Genomic DNA, 25,582 nt, shown 5'->3' on the forward strand with positions numbered 1-25,582 from the left:
CTATAACTTAGTTATTAATATAGATATGAAATTCAAATATCCCACGTTACACCACCCACTTCAAAAGTCAATTTTCCTGTCAGCTAAATGATCAATCAATGCTCTAGCTACAACAAAAGTGCCATAGAAAATTTTACTTTTGAAGTGGGCGGAGGAGCATGCAGTATTTGAATTTCATATCTATATTAAAAAGCATGTTATACTGCATCTTCATTACAGCTAATGAATTAAACTCCATCTAAAATAGCGCTTACATTCCAGATCTGATTTTAAAAAGGGGAGAGTTTACCATCACTTTAAGGCTAGTAATTAAAGGGACACTGAACCCAGAATTTTTCTTTCGTGATTCAGATAGAGCATGAAATTTTAAGAAACTTTCTAATTTACTCTTATTATCAAATGTTCTTCATTCTCTTGGTATCTTTATTTGAAATGCAAGAATGTAAGTTTAGGTGCCGACCCATTTTTGGTGAAAACCTGGGTTGCTCTTGCTGATTGGTGGATAAATTAATCCACCAATAAAAAAATGCTGCCCAGAGTATGAACCAAAAAAAAGCTTAGATGCCTTCTTTTTCAAATAAAGATAGCAAGAGAACGAATAAAATTTGATAATTGGAGTAAATTAGAAAGTTGCTTAAAATTGCATGCTCTATCTGAATCAAGAAAGAAAAAATTCGGGTTCAATGTCCCTTTAACGTGTGTGTGTTGTGTGTTGTTTGCACAAATTAAGATATGTGTGTAATTGACAAAAAATTACAATCCCGCTTTCTCTGAACCATAAGAATTACAATCCCTCTTTCTCTGAACCATAAGAAAAAAATGTGCGATTTTTACTATCTTTAGTTGTAATGAGTCAACAGATTCTGCTGCCATTTAGAGCTAGCTAATAGCGTGAATACTTTGACAATGTAACAACCCTCACACGCTACAATATTATTGGGGTGGTTCGATAGCTGGTTAGTTTACTAAGTTTTCACACTACGTCAGCAACCAAAAACAAAACAAAACGCAATGTCCTTTCCTATACTGAGGAGGTGGGACGTGGAGTCACGTGACACAGCAAGCGCAGCATATAAAAGAGGCGGCGCGCGGGTTTTTGGAAAGTATTTTTTTAATCTGTTCATTGCTTGTTACTTGAGGCGTTTACAGGTGAGTGTGGCGCGCGGGCTAATTTGAATGCGTTATTATTTCGCCGTTTAGATATTTTAAATTTAACGCTTGCTAATTGTTTATATACGTTGTTGTGTTAGTGCGGTAAACTCTAGAAATACATTTCTCTTGTTGGCAGTTTTTTTTTCTTTCTCTCCTTACTGCAGCGCTAAGGCTGCCTCTAGTTTGTTACCATTTGGTGGTCTTTGGGCCTGGACTGTTCTTTTGGCTGATTGCAGCCTGTAGCTGCTCCTCTTCACTGTGAGATAGTAGCATGTTGTATACTCAGGCCTAGCAGTATTTGAGTGTGTAGCTGGGTTTCGCCTGACACTATTGCTAGAGATGTCCCCGACTCCCAGCCGTACGCCTCTAATATTTGATTGATACAACCGAATGGCTATAACTCACTAGTAGCGTTTGCTGAGCAGTGGGATTGCCCTGATTTGTCCTAAATTTAACGCAAGGCATGTTAGAACTTCTCGCAACCTTGCTATCGTTTATCTAATGTGTAGCTGCAATGCTAATCCTTATTTCGTGTAATAATCATTTGCAACTTTGTGTCGTTTAGTTTTATGGTTGTTTGGAACATAATTTTTTAGTTACCCATTAAAACTAGCCAACAGTTAATCATAACTAATTTGTGTAGCGCATGACACTGCAGCACTTTCTAATTTAGTTTTAAAGGGACGGTCTACAATATAATTTTGAAGAGCTTTATTACCCATTCCCCAGTTTTGCACAACCAAGTTAATTTAGTTTACTTTTTACCTATGATCTTGTATGCATCTTCTCACAACCCCCTGATCACATGACTATTTAAAATCTATTGCGTTGCATTTAGTACTATATTGCACTAACTCTTAAATAACTTTTCAGTCGTGAACACATTATCTATATGGCCCACATGAACTCGGTCTCCTGTTGTGAAAGGTAACTGCAAAGACATGTGATTAACTCACAGTAGAGCCTTTGAAACAGGCAGACATTTAGAGGCTTAAAGGGATAGTAAATCCCAAAATTCTTATGGTTCAGATAGAACATACAATTTTAAACAACTTTCAAATTGACTTCTATTAAATTCGCTTCATTCTCGTTATCCATTGCTGAAGGGACAGCATTGCACTACTTACTGGCAGCATGCTGAAAACATCTAGTTATCCAATCACAAGAGACAAATGTGTGCAGGACCAATTAGCAGCTTCCACTAGTGAAGGTTTTCATTCAGTTCATTTTTAACAAGGGATATTAAGAGAAAGTACCTTTGAAAATAGAAGTGAAATTAAGTCTTAAAATTACATGCTCTTTCTGAACTATGCAAGTTTTTTTCCTATCCCTTTAAATGTTATAAAGTATATTAATCTAACAATGTTGGTTGTGCAAAACTGGGGAATGGGTAGTGAAGGCATTATCTTTTTAACCCTTTCGTGTCAGGGTTAAAGTGCCTACATCGGAACACCCGTTCCGATGTAGACAAATTGAAACTACGCGATCGTGCATAAGATCGCAAGATTTCAATTATTGGATCGCATCTGGGGGGCGTCCCTACAACCCTAGGAACGCCCTCCAGACCGCGATCAAGTCCTTGAAGCACAGAAGGCTTCATGACAGCCGTTTGTTATGACGTTCTATTCCGTCATAATGGCTTTAAAGCCCAGTGTTAATGACGGAATATAACGTCGTTAAAAGGTTAATTGTTGTGTAGACCCTTTAACTAATATTTTGCTTATTTTTTATTGGTGTCCTTTTGCTAGTAAACTCATCCTAGTTGAGTTTAGTAGAGTGCACGTGTATTTAGCCATGTGGCAGAAGTTTTAAACATGGTTTATAGTAGTCTAAATAGTTGCAAACACTGCTTCCATGGAATAGACACGTGCACTCTCCTAAGCTCCTATCGGCCTACCAAGATATACTCTTCAATGAAGGATACAAGGACAAAGCAAAGTTGATAGAAGTAAATTGGGAGAAGTTAAATAAAATTGCATGCTGTCTGAATCATGAGTTTAATTTTACCTTTACTGTCCTTTCTTATTGAGCCGATTTTCTAATAAATAACTTGCTTATAGCTGAAAACTTAATTTTGACCCCAGTGCTTTTTTTATGACTGATTCAATTTATTGCTTGGTATGGAAAGTGCAGTCTCAATCATCTAAATCTGGGGTATCAAAGTATCTGGGGCCACTGGCAAGTGTTCTCCCATGGGGGTTGCTTTAACAGAGTACGTGGTCTGGAAATGACATTTTGCCAAGTAGTGCTTAGTGGGAGTTGTAGCCCACAATAGACACAATTGTCTCTATCGAGTGCCAAGTGAAGCTATCATCTTGGAACTTTATAGCAATGTAAAAAATTTTTAGCTGACTCAGTGCATGGTGGTAGTCTACACTGGGCGCTTGTCTTTATATTTATCTTGAGTGCCTATATAGGACAAACTAGTTACACCCTTTTAGAACCCTAAAATAAGTTGACAGCCCAAATCAATGGTTTACTTATTAAACAAGGGATGGCCAGATCTTGAGGACTGCATATGGCTCTATGGCCTGTACTTTGAGAGCACTGTTCTAAATAGTGTGCATTAATCTGCTAAATATGTTGCTGAGCAAATGTTACATTTAAAGTGAATGTAAACTGTAATGAATTAAAGGCCAGTTTCAAATAATGTTAAACACGGTCACTTTAATTCATTAGTTTATAAAGATGCTTTTATTTTTTTTTTTAAAGACTTACCTTTGCGTTATGGTAAACGCCGATTCTCTGCCCGCAGCTCCTGCTTTTTTTAGCAGAACGATGACTAATCGTGTGTCCCTTTGGTGTCCAGCTCATGGGTCAACGATTGGAGGCAGCTTGAATTAGTCATCCTGCTAAAGAAAGCAAGTTCTACGGGCAGAGGGTTGGCATTATGTTTACCCGAACACAGGTATTTTAAAAAAAATCTTTGTAAACTTTAATGAATTAAAGTGCCCCTGGTTTTTAAGATTATTTGATACTGTCCTTTAATTCATTAAAGTTTACATTCACTTTAATCTGTTAAATTAAGATGTAGTATATTGAAAGTTATTTTTTGTTGCAATTTATCCAAATATTTCAGAGGTTAGCGCTTATACATTCTAATGTAATGTTGAAACACCACTAACATTTCCTACTTGGGAATAGACAGGTATTGAGCCTTCCAAATCGCAAAGATAAATCAGTCTTGTCGTCTTTCACATAGTATAGACCTTTATTTACCCATCAGGAGAGTGAGTGTTTCGAGCAAACAGTTGTTCGTTCATATCTTAAAGGGACATAAATAAAGTTGCGGTAGAGACAAAATATTAAAAGTACTTTAATTACTTGCAAATTTATACTGCAGTGTCTTGCCATTAACCCTTTTAAGTTTCTGAATTGTAAAGCTCTAATGCCCCCACACAATTCCTTATATGGCTGTATCTATCTCCACCTTTGGTAGAATACCGGACAGATAGCTCAGCATGCTAATGCACTGTGGCTCTGTAGCGACCCAAGGGTTGCAGTTTTAATCCCCGGCAGGGTCCACTCAGCCTTTCATCCTTCAGAGGTCTATAAAATGAGCAGCGCCTTGAGACCCTTACGGGTGATTAGCTGTGCTTTACAAGTACCCAATACATAACACTATCTGCTGGCGCATGCCTAGAAGCAAGCTGCTGTGAACTCAGATGGAATGCAATGTCTGTGATGCTAAGCACTGATAAGGGGGGTGGATCACACTAATCCAGAAACATTCTTTTTAGTCTTTCAAATAAACTCCAATACTATGGACACTTGGGTTATTACTGGATTATAGATAGATATCTAGTGTTAAACTAACCCACTATGCATTACCCTGAAATATGCCTATAAAATTTTCCTCATAACAGAAGAGTAAGTCAGTGAGTCCCAAGGCTTTTTACTTTATTGCTTTGATCCTAGTGAATTTGCAGATCTCAAAACAAATGTTTCTAATTGCAGGTAAAATGAATACCAACGCTAAGAGGGCTGAAATCCAGAAGGCCATGTCTATAAAGGCAAGTCTCAGTCATGCAACTGCTCTAAAATATATATATATATATATATATTTTTTTTTTTCTAATGCTCTAAAATCTTGCAGTTTACTATTTGGGGAATAACAAATGTGTTGTGATTTTGCTGAGCTTCACAATACACAGCTGCCAGATTCTAGCTTCCTAGCCTGCCAACTTGATGTGGCTCTTGTGAAAGCTGTGAACTAGATAGAAAGATCCACCCTACTTGTTCATCTGCTTCATAGTCTTTAAGGTTAATGGGGCAGTACCTAACTTTCTTCCCTTTTTTGTTTTGTTCACAATGATCAATTTTACCTGCTGGTGTGTTAAACTGTTAACAAATGGCGTATTTACTTTTATTTCAGCATTTGCAATCGCTGTTGCCTGTCAATGTTCTCTCTAGCACCAATTTAGCAGGTGCACCACCCAGCAAAATTTAAGCCATAAAAGGCTTCAATTTATAATTTTAAAAAGTGCTATAAATAGAAATAAAGCTACTGTGTTTGCGTGTTATGCTCTGCAATACATGTTAGCTTATACTTACTCTGCATCTGAATGCTTTCTCGGCTGCCCTTGGAGTCACTTTTAAATCCTTTAGTAGCAGGGCAGTGCTGTCAATCAAAATGCAACAGCCCACCCTGTATTCCTGTTCCAAGTGTTCTCAGAGCTTACTTCAACGCATATGTTAACATAGCGCAGCTGCTCTCTATATGGGTGAATTGCAATACAGGTGCACCTGCTAAAGTCCTGGGCAGAACACTAAATCTTATACTCTGCAGCTGGTCTATCAAGTTATTGGAAACACATGAAGAGACAATTTTACTGTACAGTATCAAATGTGTGTAAATGCATGAAAATATCAAACTTGTTTTGCCTCTATCAAGGCACTATTGGTTTGAGTGTCAGATTGTAAATACTACACAAACATGTGACAAAGATAAAAGGGTATTTCATATATAAAATGCCAAGTGGCAGATCTGTTGCCCTCTTTATACTACTTTTTCCAATTACTGAAGAGTTGAAAATGTATTGGAAAAATTGCTCCTTTAGGTATTCCTGTATAGGAAATAACTCTGGAAGCTCAGTCTGTTTGATTAGGTTGCATTTCAGTTGTCAGACTTGTTAGTTTTCATCGCTATGCGATCCTCATATTCAAAGTGAGAACTGACATATTTAATCTCTCTGCCATACAACCCACTGGGAACATTTCTTCTAAACTAGTTTATAGCTTTTCTAAAACCACTGAGTATCTTAATTTTCAGTATAGGTTGGGATAAATCATCATGCAAAAGCAGCTATTTCAAATTACAAAAAGGTAAAGCTGTAAACTAAAATGCCCCAGCAGGTAAAATGGATCACTGGGAACATATTAAAGGGGATAAAAAAAATTATAGTACACTGTCTAAGATACATGGGAAGGGAAAACATTTTTTTTCATTAATTTCACTTCCAACAGGAACAAGTAAGATTTTCCCATGAGATAAGAACTCTAGCATTTACCTGTCATATGAGCTGCTGGTATCAAGTGTTGTAATTTGGTGAAATGTCAGCTAATCCATAACTTTGAAGCTTTAGAAATTGTTAGAGGCAATGATTCTAGTTCCCACAGTCTTTGGCCTTTGTTTAGTAAAATAACTGCAAAGATAATAATCAGCAGTATAACCTGACCGTGGGAAAACTGTCATGCTAAGTACAGTGTGAATCAGTAACTTTCTCATGGTTGTATTGTACATATCTACTGCTAGATATTTTTTTCTTTTTTTTTTTGTTAAACCATGGTGGCCATAGAAATGAATGTTAAAGAGTCTGGTTTTCAATTGAACACATATTTACTTTTTAATCAAGGTGAGACTTTTAAACAGGCCATTGTTTGACTTTAGGCTAAACCTTAAGGGAACCTGTTAAATGAGCAAATATCTTATTGTAGCATAAACCAAGCACTAGATTAAAGTGTATTGGCCTCTGAATTTATGGTGAGCAGCAGATATGTAAGATCAGTATAAAATATTCTAATACAGCAATCTGTCTTGCAGACACTTAGATACAAGGTAATCAGAGGTAAAAGGTGTGTTACTGTAACTGTTGGTTGTGCAAAACTGGGGAATGGTTAATAAAGGTATTAATCTTTTTAAACAATACAAAGTCTGGTGTAGACCGTCCCTTTAATGTTCCACAATTCATTATCTAAACATGCATGCATTTATATACTTTCAGAACTTTTTCGAGGCTAAAACAAATGACTCTTCAAGAAGGACTCTTAAAGTAATCCAGCCATCTGCAACTGGATGTCTTGTTGGGAGGGCTAATGAGGTATGTAGCAGTCTTTAGCTCCATGTCAAAGAATCATCCTATTTTTAAGGACAGTGAAGACAATGCTGAGTTAAATCGCTTCATTTTAGAACGCTTTACTATCAAGCTGATTTTCTCAACTGTTCTGGCATGATTTAATTAATCTTAAAATGACTGTACACTAATTTTCACATAAATGCATGTAATACACACTACTATAAAGAATATGCACACAAAAATACAGTATAAAACAATTTGAACTTTAAAACTTTACTTAGAAGCTCCCAGTCTAGCACTGAGGTTAGGCTGGGAGACCCCCTGAAATGGGCTGGTAAATCAAGAAAAACATAATTTATGTAAGAACTTACCTGATAAATTCATTTCTTTCATATTAGCAAGAGTCCATGAGCTAGTGACGTATGGGATATACATTCCTACCAGGAGGGACAAAGTTTCCCAAACCTCAAAATGCCTATAAATACACCCCTCACCACACCCACAATTCAGTTCAACGAATAGCCAAGAAATGGGGTGATAGAAAAGTGCGAAAGCATATAAAATAAGGAATTGGAATAATTGTGCTTTATACAAAATCATAACCACCACAAAAAAAGGGCGGGCCTCATGGACTCTTGCTAATATGAAAGAAATGAATTTATCAGGTAAGTTCTTACATAAATTATGTTTTCTTTCATGTAATTAGCAAGAGTCCATGAGCTAGTGACGTATGGGATAATGATTACCCGAGATGTGGATCTTTCCACGCAAGAGTCACTAGAGAGGGAGGGATAAAATAAAGACAGCCAATTCCTGCTGAAAATAATCCACACCCAAAATAAAGTTTAATGAAAAACATAAGCAGAAGATTCAAACTGAAACCGCTGCCTGAAGTAGTTTTCTACCAAAAACTGCTTCAGAAGAAGAAAATACATCAAAATGGTAGAATTTAGTAAAAGTATGCAAAGAGGACCAAGTTGCTGCTTTGCAAATCTGATCAACCGAAGCTTCATTCCTAAACGCCCAGGAAGTAGAAACTTGACCTAGTAGAATGAGCTGTAATCCTGAGGCGGAGTTTTACCCGACTCAACATAGGCAAGATGAATTAAAGATTTCAACCAAGATGCCAAAGAAATGGCAGAAGCTTTCTGGCCTTTTCTAGAACCGGAAAAGATAACAAATAGACTAGAAGTCTTTCGGAAAGATTTAGTAGCTTCAACATAATATTTCAAAGCTCTAACAACATCCAAAGAATGCAACGATTTCTCCTTAGAATTCTTAGGATTAGGACATAATGAAGGAACCACAATTTCTCTACTAATGTTGTTGGAATTCACAACCTTAGGTAAAAATTTAAAAGAAGTTCGCAACACCGCCTTATCCTGATGAAAAATCAGAAAAGGAGACTCACAAGAAAGAGCAGATAATTCAGAAACTCTTCTGGCAGAAGAGAGGGCCAAAAGGAACAAAACTTTCCAAGAAAGTAATTTAATGTCCAATGAATGCATAGGTTCAAATGGAGGAGCTTGAAGAGCCCCCAGAACCAAATTCAAACTCCGAGGAGAAATTGACTTAATGACAGGCTTTATACGAACCAAAGCTTGTACAAAACAATGAATATAAGGAAGAATAGCAAGCTTTCTGTGAAAAAGAACAGAGCAGAGATTTGTCCTTTCAAGGAACTTGCGGACAAACCCTTATCTAAACCATCCTGAAGAAACTGTAATATTCTCGGTATTCTAAAAGAATGCCAAGAAAAATGATGAGACACCAAAAATATAAGTCTTCCAGACTCTTTAATATATCTCTCTAGATACAGATTTACGAGCCTGTAAATTAGTATTAATCACAGTCAGAGAAACCTTTGACCAAGAATCAAGCGTTCAATCTCCATACCTTTAAATTTAAGGATTTCAGATCCTGATGGAAAAAAGGACCTTGAGACAGAAGGTCTGGTCTTAACGGAAGAGTCCACGATTGGCAAGAGGCCATCCGGACAAGATCCGCATACCAAAACCTGTGAGGCCATGCAGGAGCTACCAGCAGAACAAACTAGCATTCCTTCAGAATCTTGGAGATTACTCTTGGAAGAAGAACTAGAGGCGGAAAGATATAGGCAGGATGATACTTCCAAGGAAGTGATAATGCATCCACTGCCTCCGCCTGAGGATCCCGGGATCTGGACAGATACCTGGGAAGTTTCTTGTTTAGATGAGACGCCATCAGATCTATTTCTGGAAGTTCCCACATTTGAACAAATACCTCTGGGTGAAGAGACCATTCGCCCGGATGCAAGGTTTGGCGACTGAGATAATCCGCTTCCCAATTGTCTATACCTGGGATATGAACCGCAGAGATTAGACAGGAGCTGGATTCCGCCCAAACCAAAATTCGAGATACTTCTTTCATAGCCAGAGGACTGTGAGTCCCTCCTTGATTGATGTATGCCACAGTTGTGACATTGTCTGTCTGAAAACAAATGAACGATTCTCTCTTCAGAAGAGGCCAAGACTGAAGAGCTCTGAAAATTGCACGGAGTTCCAAAATATTGATTGGTAATCTCACCTCCTGAGATTCCCAAACTCCTTGTGCCGTCAGAGATCCCCACACAGCTCCCCAACCTGTGAGACTTGCATCTGTTGAAATTACAGTCCAGGTCGGAAGCACAAAAGAAGCCCCCTGAATTAAACGATGGTGATCTGTCCACCACGTTAGAGTGTCGTACAATCGGTTTTAAAGATATTAATTGAGATATCTTTGTGTAATCCTTGCACCATTGATTCAGCATACAGAGCTGAAGAGGTCGCATGTGAAAACGAGCAAAGGGGATCGCGTCCGATGCAGCAGTCATAAGACCTAGAATTTCCATGCATAAGGCTACCGAAGGGAATGATTGTGACTGAAGGTTTCGACAAGCTGCAATCAATTTTAGACGTCTCTTGTCTGTTAGATTCAGTGTCCATGACTTTATCTGGAAACCCAGAAAGGTTACCCTTGTCTGAGGAATCAAAGAACTTTTTGGTAAATTGATCCTCCAACCATGATCTTGAAGAAACAACACAAGTCGATTCGTATGAGATTCTGCTAAATGTAAAGACTGAGCAAGTACCAAGATATCGTCCAAATAAGGAAATACCACAATACCCTGTTCTCTGATTACAGACAGAAGGGCACCGAGAACTTTTGAAAAAATTCTTGGAGCTGTAGCTAGGCCAAACGGTAGAGCCACAAACTGGTAATGCTTGTCCAGAAAAGAGAATCTCAGGAACTGATAATGATCTGGATGAATCGGAATATGCAGATATGCATCCTGTAAATCTGTTGTGGACATATAATGCCCTTGCTGAACAAAAGGCAAGATAGTCCTTACAGTTACCAACTTACCATCTTGAACGTTGGTATCCTTACATAACTATTCAATATTTTTAGATCCAGAACTGGTCTGAAGGAATTCTCCTTCTTTGGTACAATGAAGAGATTTGAATAAAACCCCATCCCCTGTTCCGGAACTGGCATAATTACTCCAGCCAACTCTAGATCTGAAACACAATTCAGAAATGCTTGAGCTTTCACTGGATTTACTGGGACACGGGAAAGAATCTCTTTGCAGGAGGTCTCATCTTGAAACCAATTCTGTACCCTTCTGAAACAATGTTCTGAATCCAGAGATTGTGAACAGAATTGATCCAAATTTCTTTGAAAAAACGTAACCTGCCCCCTACCAGCTGAGCTGGAATGAGGGCCGCACCTTCATGTGGACTTAGAAGCTGGCTTTGCTTTTCTAGCAGGCTTGGATTTATTCCAGACTGGAGATGGTTTCCAAACTGAAACTGCTCCTGAGGATGAAGGATCAGGCTTTTGTTCTTTGTTGAAACGAAAGGAACGAAAACGATTATTAGCCCTGTTTTTACCCTTAGATTTTTTATCCTGTGGTAAAAAGTTCCTTTCCCACCAGTAACAGTTGAGATAATAGAATCCAACTGAGAACCAAATAATTTGTTACCCTGGAAAGAAATGGAAAGTAGAGTTGATTTAGAAGCCATATCAGCATTCCAAGTCTTAAGCCATAAAGCTCTTCTAGCTAAAATAGCTAGAGACATAAACCTGACATCAACTCTGATAATATCAAAAATGGCATCACAGATAAAATTATTAGCATGCTGAAGAATAATATCATGAGAATCATGATTTATTACTTGTTGCGCTAAAGTTTCCAACCAAAAAGTTGAAGCTGCAGCAACATCAGCCAATGATATAGCAGGTCTAAGAAGATTACCTGAACACAGATAAGCTTTTCTTAGAAAGGATTCAATTTTCCTATCTAAAGGATCTTTAAACGAAGTACCATCTGACATAGGAATGGTAGTACGTTTAGCAAGGGTAGAAATAGCCCCATCAACTTTAGGGATTTTGTCCCAAAATTCTAACCTGTCAGACGGTACAGGATATAATTGCTTAAAACGTTTAGAAGGAGTAAATGAATTACCCAATTTATCCCATTCTTTGGAAATTACTGCAGAAATAGCATTAGGAACAGGAAAAACTTCTGGAATAACCACAGGAGATTTAAACACCTTATCTAAACGTTTAGAATTAGTATCAAGAGGACCAGAATCCTCTATTTCTAAAGCAATTAATACTTCTTTAAGTAAAGAACGAATATATTTCATTTTAAATAAATATGAAGATTTATCAGCATCAATCTCTGAAACAGAATCCTCTGAACCAGAAGAGTCATCAGAATCAGAATGATGATGTTCATTTAAAAATTCATCTGTAGGGAGAGAAGTTTTAAAAGATTTTTTACGTTTACTAGGAGAAATAACAGACATAGCCTTCTTGATGGATTCAGAAACAAAATCTCTTATGTTATCAGGAACATTCTGCACCTTAGATGTTGAAGGAACTGCAACAGACAATGGTACTTTACTAAAGGAAATATTATCTGCATTAACAAGTTTGTCATGACAATTAATACAAACAGCCGGAGGAATAGCTACCAAAAGTTTACAGCAGATACACTTAGCTTTGGTAGATCCAGCACTAGACAGCGATTTTCCTGTAGTATCTTCTGACTCAGATGCAACGTGAGACATCTTGCAATATGTAAGAGAAAAAACAACATATAAAGCAAAATTGATCAAATTCCTTAAATGACAGTTTCAGGAATGGGAAAAAAATGCCAAAGAACAAGCTTCTAGCAACCAGAAGCAATAAAAAATGACTTAAATAATGTGGAGGCAAAAGCGACGCCCATATTTTTTAGCGCCAAATAAGACGCCCACATTATTTGGCGCCTAAATGCTTTTGGCGCCAAAAATGACGCCACATCCGGCGACACGTATGACGCCGGAAACGGAAAAGAATTTTTGCGCCAAGAATGACACAATAAAATGAAGCATTTTCAGCCCCCGCGAGCCTAACAGCCCACAGGGAAAAAAGAGTCAAATTTTTGAAGGTAAGAAAAAATGAATAATTTAAATGCATAATCCCAAATATGAAACTGACTGTCTGAAAATAAGGAATGTTGAACATTCTGAGTCAAGGCAAATAAATGTTTGAATACATATATTTAGAACTTTATAAACAAAGTGCCCAACCATAGCTTAGAGTGTCACAGAAAATAAGATTTACTTACCCCAGGACACTCATCTACATGTTTGTAGAAAGCCAAACCAGTACTGAAACGAGAATCAGCAGAGGTAATGGTATATATGAGTATATCGTCGATCTGAAAAGGGAGGTAAGAGATGAATCTCTACGACCGATAACAGAGAACCTATGAAATATACCCCGTAGAAGGAGATCACTGCATTCAAATAGGCAATACTCTCCTCACATCCCTCTGACATTCACTGCACGCTGAGAGGAAAACCGGGCTCCAACTTGCTGCGGAGCGCATATCAACGTAGAATCTAGCACAAACTTACTTCACCACCTCCATCGGAGGCAAAGTTTGTAAAACTGAATTGTGGGTGTGGTGAGGGGTGTATTTATAGGCATTTTGAGGTTTGGGAAACTTTGCCCCTCCTGGTAGGAATGTATATCCCATACGTCACTAGCTCATAGACTCTTGCTAATTACATGAAAGAAAGCACACTCCCCTACATATGAAAATACAGATTACACAAACAGGAGTCTGTAAACAAGCATATACATCTTTACACTGGGGCTTGGTTAGAAATCTGAATTTTGTTTTTAAAAATAAAAAAAGCAAACATACATTGTTACAAATGGGCTCTCTAAATCTACACAACATTTATGCAAAGAAATCTAGTGTACAATGTCCCTTTAAAGAGACTGAACTCATTGTAATATTCAGTTCTACTATAGAATAGCATATAAACTAGTGTACATGATTTTTAAAACTGATAATGTACTGTTTCCATATAGTCTCATTAAGGGGTTAATCTAACACCATCCACATTTTGCCTTGTTTGGAGGACAACTTTGCATTATACATAATTTTGCCACTTTTTACATTTAGCTTTTATAATTGAGTTTTCTTCTCATAACTTGGAATGCACTCTGCAGATTTATCAATGCTAACCATGCTTTAAATATTTTCTTAAAGGACCACTAAATGCAGAGAAATTGACCAATACACAATGTTAAATCAATGAATTTGAAATGAGCAGTGGAATTTTTTTTTTTTCTGGCAAACTTCTGTTAATCCAATTTTTGCTCCCCTGTACCATGTAACACAATCTGCCAATCACAATGCATATACTTTGTACTTGCACATACTCAGCTGGAGCATCTATGTGTGAATATAAAAATGTGTGTTTTGATAACTTAATTGGAAAGTGGGTTTTCATGCTTAAATTTCACTTTAGTGGCCCTTCAACTGATGACTGCAAAACAATGTATTATACTAACATTATGTCCTTGGTTAGCATGGTCTGCAGTCCAAAGTCAGATTGGCTCCTCCAAATAATGGGACTGGTGGTTGAAGTATAGCTATTGAAAAACAATTGCCGTAAAAAGGATGTTAAAAGACCCCTCAATGCAGTAGAATTGCACAATTAACAAGTGCATAATAGACTATGCAGTCACACCTAATCAGAATTTCAAAACTGTTTTTTTTTCTGACAAATTTATTCTCTTTTTCCTGCGCCCTGTATCATGACTTCAGACTAGTATACATATACCCTGTGAACTTATAAACATGCTCAAGAGTTGAGATTATAATGAAGTTCAGACTAAGTTATATTGCTTTGTCCAGCATGCAATTTATGCAAATCTTTTGTACTTGTCCTTTAAGTGCTCATTTTGCATTACAAATTTCAGTGTAGCCACTGCCCTTAGGGAGTTGACAGCTGACAATGAAGTGGGAGAATGCAGCTTACATTACCAAGCATGGGCAAAAATGACCCATTTCTCGCATACTGATCCAAATCAAATTGCTACCATTAATAATTTAGTCAGATCACAGTAGCAGCAGTGGTAACCTGGCCAATCCCAATATTTACTTATGTCTAAGCAACTATACATGTGTTATTGCTGCATCTATAACACGCCATTAAATGTTGAGTCTGCTGGGACTGATGAGAAAAATTTATGGGTCACTTACTGAAACTTTAACATACAGTAGGGTTTGTGCAAGAATTCACAGAATATACCTACAGTAGATATAGAAGTCTACACACCCCTGTTAAAATGTCAGGTTTCTGTGATGTAAAAAAAGAGAAATAATTTCTGAACTTTTTCCACCTTTTAAACAGTACAACTAAATTGAAACTTCTTTTAGGTGGAGGGAAGTAAAAATAAAATATGGTTAGAAATGTGCACACCCTTAAACTAATCCTTTGAAGCGCCTTGATTTTATTACAGCACTCAGTGTTTATGGGTATGAGTCTATCGGCATGGCACATCTTGATTTGCCCACTTTTTGCAAAAACACTCCAAATCTGTCAGATTGCAAGGGCAACTCCTGTGCACAGCCCTCTTCAGATCACCCCACAGACTTTGAATCGGCTTCAGGTCTGGGCACGGGCTGGGCCATTCCAAAACTTTAATCTTCTGGTGAAGCCGTTGATTTTGAGGTATGCTTTGGGTCGTTGTCATGCTGAAAGATGAAGTTCCTCTTCATGTTCAGCTTTCTAGCAGAAGCCTGAAGGTTTTGTGCCAATATTAACTGGTATTGGGAACTTTTCATAATTCCCTCTACTTTGGCTAAGGCCCCAGTTCCAGCTGATGAAAAACAGCCCCAAAGCATGATGCTGCCGCCACCATGCTTCACTGTGGGTATGATCGTTTGATGTGCAGTGTTTTTGCACCAAACCTCTTTTGAAATTATGGCCAAAAAGTTCAACCTTGGTTTCATCAGACCATAACACATTTTCACACATGCTTTTGGGAGACTTCAGATATGTTTGCAAAATTTAGCCAGACTTGGGGTCACCCCCCCCCCCCCTGTAAGAAAAGGCTTCAGTCTTGCCACTCTACCCCATAGCCCAGACAAATTAATACAGGAGATTGTTGTCACATGTATCACACAGCCTGTACTTGCCAGATATTCATGCAGCTTCTTTAACCCCTTAGTGACCAGACCCATTTTTCTATTTTCTTACCCTTAAAGGGACACTGAACCCAAATTAGCTTTCGTGATTCAGTTTGATCATGACATTTTAAAACTCTCTTACTCCTATTACATTTTCTGCATTCTCTTGGTATCTTTATTTGAAATGCAAGTTTAGATGCCGGCCCATTTTTCGTGGAAAAACCTGGGTTCTTGCTGATTGGTGGATAAATTCATCCACCAATAAAGTGCTGCACCAAAAAAACTTAGATGCCTTTTTCAAATAAAGATAGCAAGAGAACAAATTGATAGGAGTAAATTAGAAAGTTGCTTAAAATTGCATGCTCTATCTGAATCACACTGAAAATTTGGGTTAAAGGGACAGTATACTGTAAAATAGTTTTTCCCTTAATGTGTTTGCAACTGGTAAAAAAAAGCAATTGTAGAGTAAAAAATGTATGAAAATTAGCTTTTTAAGGTTTATTTCTGTATATTAAAGCTCTGATTTTGTGTTTTGAAGCCACAGCCTAATAAAATAGGTTGAGCTTGTAGGTATAATCAGATCTCATTACTGTATCACATTGTGCACATATACCTACTTCTTTATCTTATATTTGTCCTTAAAACAATCACCACAATGGAAAATCAACATTTTATTACCTTATCTCTGCTTTATCACACTGGGAGTGTAATTTCTTCTGCTGGCTGTGTTTACAAAGCTTATCTATAGCTGGTACGCGCGGCCACAAACTTTCAGAATAGGTGGGGATACCACATGCTAAATTAACAATTTCAAATGCCAATATAAGGGTAAAGGAGCTACTTGTAAACAATTTAATACACTCCAGCAGGTAAAGTGGATCATTGGGAACAAATTAAAGGGGAGAAAATTTGAGTAAACTGTCCCTTTAAGTGTCCCTTTAAGGACCAGGGCTATTTTTGCAGTGTTTGTGTTTAGCTGTAATTTTCCTTACTCATTTACTGTACCCACACATACTGTTTCTCACCATTATATGGACTTTCTAAAGATAAAATTTTCATCATTATTTACTATAACATTTTCTTAAAAAATATATGGGGAGAACACTTTCTAGCTTTGACCCCTGAATCTGTTACACATCTACAACCACCAAAAAACTCCTATACTAAATAGTTTCTTTTGTCCTGAGTTTAGAAACACCCAATGTTTACATGTTTGGCTTTTTTGCAAGTTATAGGGCAATAAGTAAAAGTAGCACTTTGCTATTTCCAAATTGTTTTTTTTCCAAAATAAGCCATTTACATTGTAACTATGTGTTAGGCATCCCTAAACCCTTCACATGTGGTGGTTTTTTGTTTTTTATTAGTAGACAACCCAAATTATTGATCTAGGCACATTTTGGTATATTTCATGCCATTTCACTGCTAAATATGATCAAATCAAAAAAAAATTTTACTAACTTTTTCACAAACTTAAGGTTTCTCACAAATTATTTACAAACAGCTTGTGCAATTATAGCACAAATGGTTCGACATGCTTCTCTGGGATCCCCTTCAGAAATAGCAGACACATGTCTTTGGCGTTTTTGTCAATTAGAAGGCTCTTAAATGACACTGTGCACCACTTGTATTATGCCCAACAGTTAAGGTGTTTGGTAGCATGTAGGGTTAATTTTCTTTTGTGTAGAGATCAGCATCCCTCCCTGACCCCCTCAAAAGCTCTCTTCCCTCCCCACCTAAAAATTGTCACCTCCATCTTGAGTACTGGCAAAGTCTGCCATTACCAAAATAAAAAGCATTTTTTAGATTCTGATCCTCCCCCCTCTACTTATTTGCTGTCATCATGGGTACTAGCAGCTGTCTGCCAGTACCGTTTGCCACCCCAAAAAAAGCTTTATTTCTAAATAAAACTTCTGTAGGGTAGCTGCCCTCCCTCCCCGTCCCAGATCCCTTGCCCAACATTAAATTCTCACCTCCCTCTGCATCCTTCACAAATCATTTATATTATACAAATGTGGCACGACTGTGTGCACTCTTACAGTACAGGGACAGGAAGTAACAATCTATGGGCCGTCACCCAGCAGCAGCTCCCACCCACGATTGGCACCATCAATGGCTGGCACTGAGCGCCAGTGGCAATACCCTTAGAGCTGCTGGAAGTGATCACAATCTCTTCCAGCGCTCAATTAGACGGGTGACGTACCAGGTACGTCCATTGTCACTGACAGTTTTTAGAGGATGTAACTGGTAGGTCTTTGGTCGTTAAGGGGTTAATGTTGCTGTAGTCCTCTTGGCAGCGCCTCAGACCAGTTTTCTTAGTCCTCAATTTTGGAGGGACGTCCACTACTTGGTAATGTCACTGTACTATATTTTCTCCATTTGCCTGTCTTCTCTGTGTTCCATAGTATATCTAATACCTTGGAAATTCTTTTGTACCCTTCTCCTTACACCTTTTTAACAATGAGATCTCTGATGCTTTGGAAGCTCTTTGCAGACCACTGCTTTTGCTGTAGGATGCGACTAAGAAAATGTATGGAAAAACCTACTAGAACATCTGAACTTTATTTGGGGTTAATCAGAGGCACTTTAAATGACAGGTGTGTACTGACTAACATAATTTTGAATGTGATTGCTTAATTCTAAGCTACATCCCCAGTTATAGGTTATCCAACCACATTTTATTTTGTTTACTTCCCTCCACCTAAAATATTTCAGTTTATTTTTCAATTGAGTTGTACAGTTTACAGGTCACATTAAAGGTAGAAAAGGTTCTGAAATTTTTTTTACATGACGGTAACCTGACATTTTAACAGGGGTGTGAATTTTTTTTTTTGACTGTATATGCACTTGTGATTGGCTGATGGCTTACATTATACAGGAGTGGGTAGTAGAAACTTTGGAATTTATCATGCATTTGTTTAGAAAATGTTCTACTGTATTTACTGGTCTATTAAGCACTTCATGCAAATCTTGCATTATAACCTTTTAAAGATTTTTGCAAAACAGTGTTTTTAGTCTGACAGCAAACCAAAGGAAAAGCTTGTTTTACTTTTGCAAATACTGATAGGGCTTGTTTTTCAAGGCAGGAAAAAACTCTACAAAAAGAAAGTTATGGAATGACCAGTTGACTTCAAAGAAAGCAAAAGTGGAAATTGCTGTTGACACAGAACATGGAGAAAATCAGTGCAACTCAAGTGAAGCGTATGATCTTATGGTAAAAGGTAAGTTGGTGGTAATGTGTTATCTTGTGGTGTGGCTTGTTTTTTTTTGTTTCCTCGTAATTAAGTTTTTGTTTTGTCATAAACAGAAAATCCAACCTATCTGTACTGGAAAGACATAGCAGATGAAAGAAGAAAAGCACTGTATGAGGTCTTGCAGGAGAATGAAAAGGTAATAGCTATTTAGCACCTTGATGCAGCCATGTGTTAGGATGGTATAGCTAAAATATCCAACATTAAATGTATGTATTTTTATATGCAGTTACACAAAGAAATAGACAGCAAAAATGAAGAGATCAGTCGTTTAAAACAGGAAAATGACGAACTTATGGAACTTGCTGGACATGTACAATATATGGCAAATATGATTGAGGTGAGCAAGCTTGCTGTAAGTTAATAAAGCATACATTCTTTAAAAACATTAATTGACAAATGAAAGTTGCAATATATACTGGCCTGTGCACCTTAAGTGCTTTAACTAAAATAAGTTACTAACTAACTTATGAAGGCAGTTTATGATCAAATTATATATAATTCCATCTATGGAATGAACTTCTATACAATTTGGTAATAAACCTGAGATTTATTCCCTTCAGAAACCACTATCAGTTTAAGGACAACCTTAAAGGGACAGTCTAGTCAAAATTAAACTTTCATGATTCAGATAGGGCATGCAATTGTAAACAACTTTCCAATTTTATCAAATTTGCTTTGTTCCCTTGGTATTTTTGAAAAGCTAAACCTAGGTAGCTTCAAACTGATTTCTAAACCGTTAAACTTCCTAGCTCAGAGCATTTTGAAAGTTTTTTTTCAGTTAAACAGTACTAGTTCATGTGTCAAATAGATTACATTGTGCTCACTCCTGTGGAGTTATTTAGGAGTCTGCACTGGTTGGCTAAACTGCATGTCTGTCAAAAGCACTGAGATTTGGTTGCAATCTGCAGAGGCTAAGGTAATCAGAGGTATAAAGTGTATTTATATAACTGTTGGTTATGCAAGACCAGGGAATTGGGTAATAAAGGGATTATCTTTCTTTTTAAACCATAAAAATTCTAGAGTAGACTGTCTTTAATTTTATAAAGATCATATATTGCATTTCATGTATTTGAACAGTGTTAAGGGTATATTTTATGAATTTTCAACTTTGATTCCATACTTAGGGTACTGTCTACTTTATATGGGCATTAGTCTGTGTAGAGATCAGCAGTTGAAGGGGGTTAGCCTTATTGGCTAAGGAGTTGGGAAACATCACCTTATTAAATAGCGTTTCTCCATGTGAGGCCTGAGGTACTCAGCACGGCATGCGCTGCAGACAAATTAACTTTCAGCATGATATATTTTATACTTAATGATTGAAAGCCCCCTTCACTTGTAACACTGTTGGATCCTAGCGATTAAAAAGGAAAAAAAGCTAGGATTTACCATTGCTAATAGTGTTCTCAGTTTTGTAAAAAAAAATGCTGAACTCGGCCTATCTGTAAAGAAAGTATCTCAAACCGTGCCTCTGGCTGCCCATGGCACAACGCTCTTCTCCATTAAGGTGACTTTTCCACCTCTAGCTGTACTAGGATGTCATTTGACACACAGCTATTGGTCTAGAGGTGGAAACATCACCTCAATGAAGAGCACAGTGCTGTGGGCAGGCGGAGGCACTGTTGGCAATCTGCTTTGTTATATGCTTGGGTTTACCATATCTTTATGGATGAATAATTCCATCATTGTTCAAAGATTGTTTCTCTGCTTTCTTTTTATGAGCAAAGCAATCTGAAAAAATGTCTAGCCTCTCGATGCCTTCCACCAGTGTTTCCCTAATCAAATGTGTAGCTAAACATTTGTTTTCTTTCATTTTCCTACCCTAGAGATTGACAGGATCTGCACCAAGAAGCATTGAAGATCTAAAAAATCTAGACTTGGAAGAAGCAAGGTGTGAAGACGAAGTATATTCAGATGACCAAAACATAAGCATTCAAGATACAGAATAGGAGACTGCCTAACTTGAAAATTGTTTTGAACAAACTTAAGTGGCCTTACAAATGTCACACTTAATGCAGTTTAAGCAGGCTGCTTCTGCACTAGTTTAAAGTTTCTGTAAGTTGGAATGCTGGTCACTTATTTAAAAAAGCAAATACTATGTATTTTTTATGAGCTTGTATATAGGTTTTAATGCTAACCTTGATGTGAGGTGTTTGTATATACTTTAATAAAAGTCAGGTTTTTTTTTATCTGGAAGTCTGCTTTAATATATGTACTCTTTAGCAATGGTCTTAAACTGGGAGATTGAGTAATAGATATAGGAATGATTCATTTTGACCCATGCCCTTTTGCATTTGGAACAGAGCTCAACTACTCGATTCAACAGTGCTTAGAAAAAAGAGTTTGTCACAAATTATAGGTAGACTTGAGGGGCCTTTTTGGTTCTCATCTACTATCCGTTTCTGTAAGGTGAAATGCTGGTCACTTAAAGTCAAAATTAAACTTATTCAGGTACAGCATGCAATTTTAACCCCATACTTTGTTGCTGATCGTTGAAGGATAGCCTGGGTATAAATTGCAGGCAAGATGGGAATGAGCATAAAAGAACTGGTTAAATGCAAGTTTGTGTAAAAAAAAAAAAACCACTGATAGTGGGTCAGTCTTCATAGGCATAGATAAAAGGTAATCAAATGTCAAGTGTATTGTGTCGGTTATGCAAAACTGGGAATGGGTACTAACTGGATTATCTATCCTCTTTGAAATTAACATTTCAGATGTCATTTGTAAAAAAAAAAAAACACAAGTGGCTGTGCAAGCAAATCATAAAATAAGGGAGTTGCAATAGGAATTTGATGGGACAGAGCAAGTCTAGCAACAAAGGGATGCTACTTTGTCAGCAGATTGTCCCAATGTACATGTTAAGTGGTATAAAACCTAGCATGCTAATGTCTGGTAACCACGTTGGCAACAACTGAAATATGTTTGACTTATTTCATTTTCACATCAGTAATGTTTTCCAAAAATACATGGAGTATTGGCTCCTCCTTTGAAATAGAACTCTACAAGAAAAATTAAGCAAACTCTATCTTGCAGTCTGATTCCAATCACACATTCCTCATTTAAAGAAAGGAATACCAAAGGTAAACTTGCACTACCTATGATCATTCAACCAATATTAGAGAATGCTTTACATAAAGGTGCTGTCGTAAGCCCACACTGATGACTTCCTGACAAAAGGTCAGGCATATGAATAGGGACAACTTTTTTTTTTTTGGGTGGGGGTGAAATGGAAGAGGACAAAAGCTAAAGGAATAGTTTAGTCAAAATTAAACTGATTAGCCAGAGCATGCAATTTAAAGCTAGTTTACTCAGATTTTTTGTTTTGTTAGATTTGGTTGTAAGCTTAGGAGCCAGACCATTTTTGGTTCAACACTTGGGTAGTGTTTGCTGATTGGTGGCTACTTTTATACGCCAATCAATGCACTGAACCAAAAATGGGCTGGCTCCTATGCTTACATTCTTGCTGTATTAAAGATGCAAAGAGAACGAAGAAAACTTAATTGGAGTAAATTAGAAATTTGCTTAAAATTGCATGCTTTCTTGAGTTTAATTTTGACTAAAATCCTACTGATTTTAAAAGTTTTAGTAGGCAATATAACAAAGTAGTGACTAAGTTAAAAAAAATAATTCTCCAGTTAAAATTTTCTATAAAGGTTGTAGATTCATCCCTGAAAGCTCCCACTCTTGGCGTAATGAACTGTATCAAAACGGTGATTGCAGAGAATGTAATTACATGTACGGTTTGCAAAATACAATGTGGGGTGCTTGAACTGCATTTCTTTCTGACATGAGTCCATGGATCATCAATTACTGTTGGGAATATCAATCCTGTTCAGCAAGAGGAGGCAAAGAGCACCACCGCAAAGCTAAGTATCACTTCCCTACCCACAACCTCCAGTCATTCTCTTTGCCTGTAATGCAAGGAGGTGAAATTTGGGGTGTCTGATAAGTAGTCTTCAATCCAGATTATACTTTTTATAAAAGCAGGGTTATTCTACTGAAGAGGCTGACGTGGACTAAGGCTAGAACCCACAAAAGATCAGGGCAGTGGTTGCTTTTGAGCACTTGGGAACTTGTGTGGTACAATCCTCACTGCCAAGATTTTGCTGCCCTAATCAGAGCCTGAGTAGGAATACTCAGTTTCTTCACAGGTCTGAGGTTCTGCATCCTCTCAAACCAGATGAGCTGTCTTGCTGCGGGACAGCATTTCTTCAGGTGAGTGCCATATTTTCATAAGGAGAATCTGGCACTTTTAGCAGCTAAGGGCTGTTTGAACATAATTGGACTTTTTTTTTTTTTTTTTTAAACAGTTGATTAATGGGTTAATCTGGCAGTGCTGCAGGCCTTTGAGACTGAGCAAGGCTTATTTTGGTGGCTCAGATCAGTCTTTATTTGCACAGGCAGTTAAGACTAATCCGCCAGGCCTGCTCCGTACATAAGGGAGTGTCTTTGTAGAGGCGGTTCTCTTTGGCGCGCTTAGTTATGACTGTTTGGAGACAAGCTGCGCAGTTGGCTACTCCGGTGTCTCATTCCTTTGTGCTGCCATCACAGATCTGCATCGGCTCATCTGAAGGGAAGCTACTTCTAAGGGCTGCAAGACAGGTAGGCAGCTCAGTAAAGCTGCTGAAGTGTTTAGGTTGCCTAGGGTTATTTTAACGTTTAAACAATCAACATTTCTTAGGCACAGTACTTTTGTTTGAAATCAAAACTTGTATTATCATTGAGATGGATCAAGAGGCTTTACAAGTTGTCACATGCCAGTTTTGTTTTGATGCCCAGGTGGAACCTCCAGTGCCTTTTTGTTCCTCATGCATTGAGAGAACTTTAAGTTACAGAGATAAAATGTTTGATCATGAGCCACCATTGGCTAAGGCGAATGTTGTTCAGCTGTCTCCTGTTAAAGACACCTGCAGGGAAGGCATAAAAGGAAACTTAAGGCATCCATTAGCAAGGTTTCTGATCAAGTTCTGGCTACCCAGGGTGTCCTTTCTCAAAAGTCTGAGGAAGAAGACACGTCTGTAGTGTCTGGTGAAATCTCAGACTCTGTAATTCCTAATGCTGAAGTGGTATCCTTCAGATTTAAGCTAGAACACCGTCGCTTATTTAAGGAGATTTTGGCTACTCTGTATGACTCAACACGACTATGGTCAACACTAAAAATTCTAGTAAGCTGAACAAGTTTTTTTTTTTTTTTTTTTTTTTTTTTAAATCTTTTATCCTCAAGCACAAAATACATTTCAATAACACATTTGTCACACTTACACAAAATTCTTTGTAGACCATGCAGGTAACACAAAACAAAAAAAACTATTTTCCATTTGTATCTTATTTATAACATTGGGCAGAACCTCCTCTGCTAACTAAGACAAAAATGGTACTTAAATCCTGCACTAATTACTGTATAGTGACAAAAATATCATGACATTCTCAACTTAATATTTTCTCCGATCATAAACTTCCATTCTCATGCTGTTGTGCATTTATTTCTTATTTACCTAAAAAATAATGAAATAAACTACAAAAAGCTACAAAAAAAAACCCAGAAAGAAGGGGGAGAAGGGAAGGACAGGAAGGAAGGAAACTCCTAAATCTCCATCTCAACATGTTAAATGTCTAAGCATAAATAATTTATTAGTACCAGTCTACTGGGAATATGTTCCTGAGAATCAATGTACCAAAAAGATCTGATTTGTGAAAGCACTTTGTTAGTGAATATTGTAAATTATGTGGTTGGTCCAATATTACAAGAAGCCATTTATCAAAAAAACATTGAATCTGATTTGAAGAAAAGGGTCACTATTTAGTTGTTCAAACATAATTTGCGAATAAACTTCCTGTTTAAATAAATTAAATGAGGGAGCTTTCTTATTTTTCCTGCTTCGAAAAATTAAAATACGACCTAATAAGATTAATGTATCAATCGTCTTAGAAAATTTTATGGTAATCTCCTTAGTTGGGAAGAAAACTTGAAATACATCTATTAAAAAATTCTCCTGAGATTTTGGACCACCAAAAAAATACTTTAAACCAAAATTGCTTAATTTTAGGACAAAACCAGACAGTGCAGGAGGTCAGCATCGGGCTGTTTACATTTAAAACATTCCCCTGTATTGCTGCCTGTCCACTTAGCTAACATTTTTGGTGTAATATACACCTTGTTAATTAATTTTGTGATTCATTCCAGGATGTAGGAATTTTAGCCTCTTTTACTCGCTTAATACTGGATTTAATCTTTTCTAATGTTATTTCTTGAAAATAAGGCCTCCAGACATTAGTTAACATTTCTAAGCCTAGTTGCCCTTGTTTCGACATTAGAATATTATAAGTTAACGAAATGGTATGGATACTATTTTTATGTAAGGTAATATAATTTTTAAGTACAC

The 25,582-nt window shown here is 37.2% G+C and overlaps 1 protein-coding gene across 2 annotated transcripts; it reads left to right on the top strand.

The window, feature by feature from the left end:
- The first annotated feature begins 1,042 nt into the window (after positions 1–1,042).
- GMNN (geminin DNA replication inhibitor) lies at positions 1,043–21,388 on the top strand. Of its 2 annotated transcripts, none has more exons than XM_053713111.1 (7): positions 1,043–1,149; positions 5,110–5,165; positions 7,377–7,472; positions 19,031–19,169; positions 19,256–19,338; positions 19,429–19,539; positions 21,026–21,388. In XM_053713111.1, exons 2-7 carry the CDS (start codon positions 5,115–5,117, stop codon positions 21,146–21,148), a joined length of 603 nt encoding a protein of 200 aa, XP_053569086.1. In that variant the 5' UTR covers positions 1,043–1,149; positions 5,110–5,114; the 3' UTR covers positions 21,149–21,388. The 2 variants fall into 2 exon arrangements, with proteins under 2 accessions (XP_053569086.1, XP_053569087.1); XM_053713112.1 differs by lacking the exon at positions 1,043–1,149 and adding an exon at positions 4,906–5,022.
- Positions 21,389–25,582: the final 4,194 nt, after the last annotated feature.

The sequence above is a fragment of the Bombina bombina genome, chromosome 5 (assembly GCF_027579735.1).
Source record: "Bombina bombina isolate aBomBom1 chromosome 5, aBomBom1.pri, whole genome shotgun sequence".
NCBI lineage: Eukaryota > Metazoa > Chordata > Amphibia > Anura > Bombinatoridae > Bombina > Bombina bombina.

Coding starts and splice junctions, on each gene's coding strand:
- GMNN (XM_053713111.1), top strand. CDS start 5,115: ATGAATACCAACGCTAAGAGGGCTGAAATCCAGAAGGCCATGTCTATA. Junction 5,166..7,376: donor AGAAGGCCATGTCTATAAAG/GCAAGTCTCAGT, acceptor ATATACTTTCAG/AACTTTTTCGAGGCTAAAAC. Junction 19,170..19,255: donor GTATGATCTTATGGTAAAAG/GTAAGTTGGTGG, acceptor TGTCATAAACAG/AAAATCCAACCTATCTGTAC.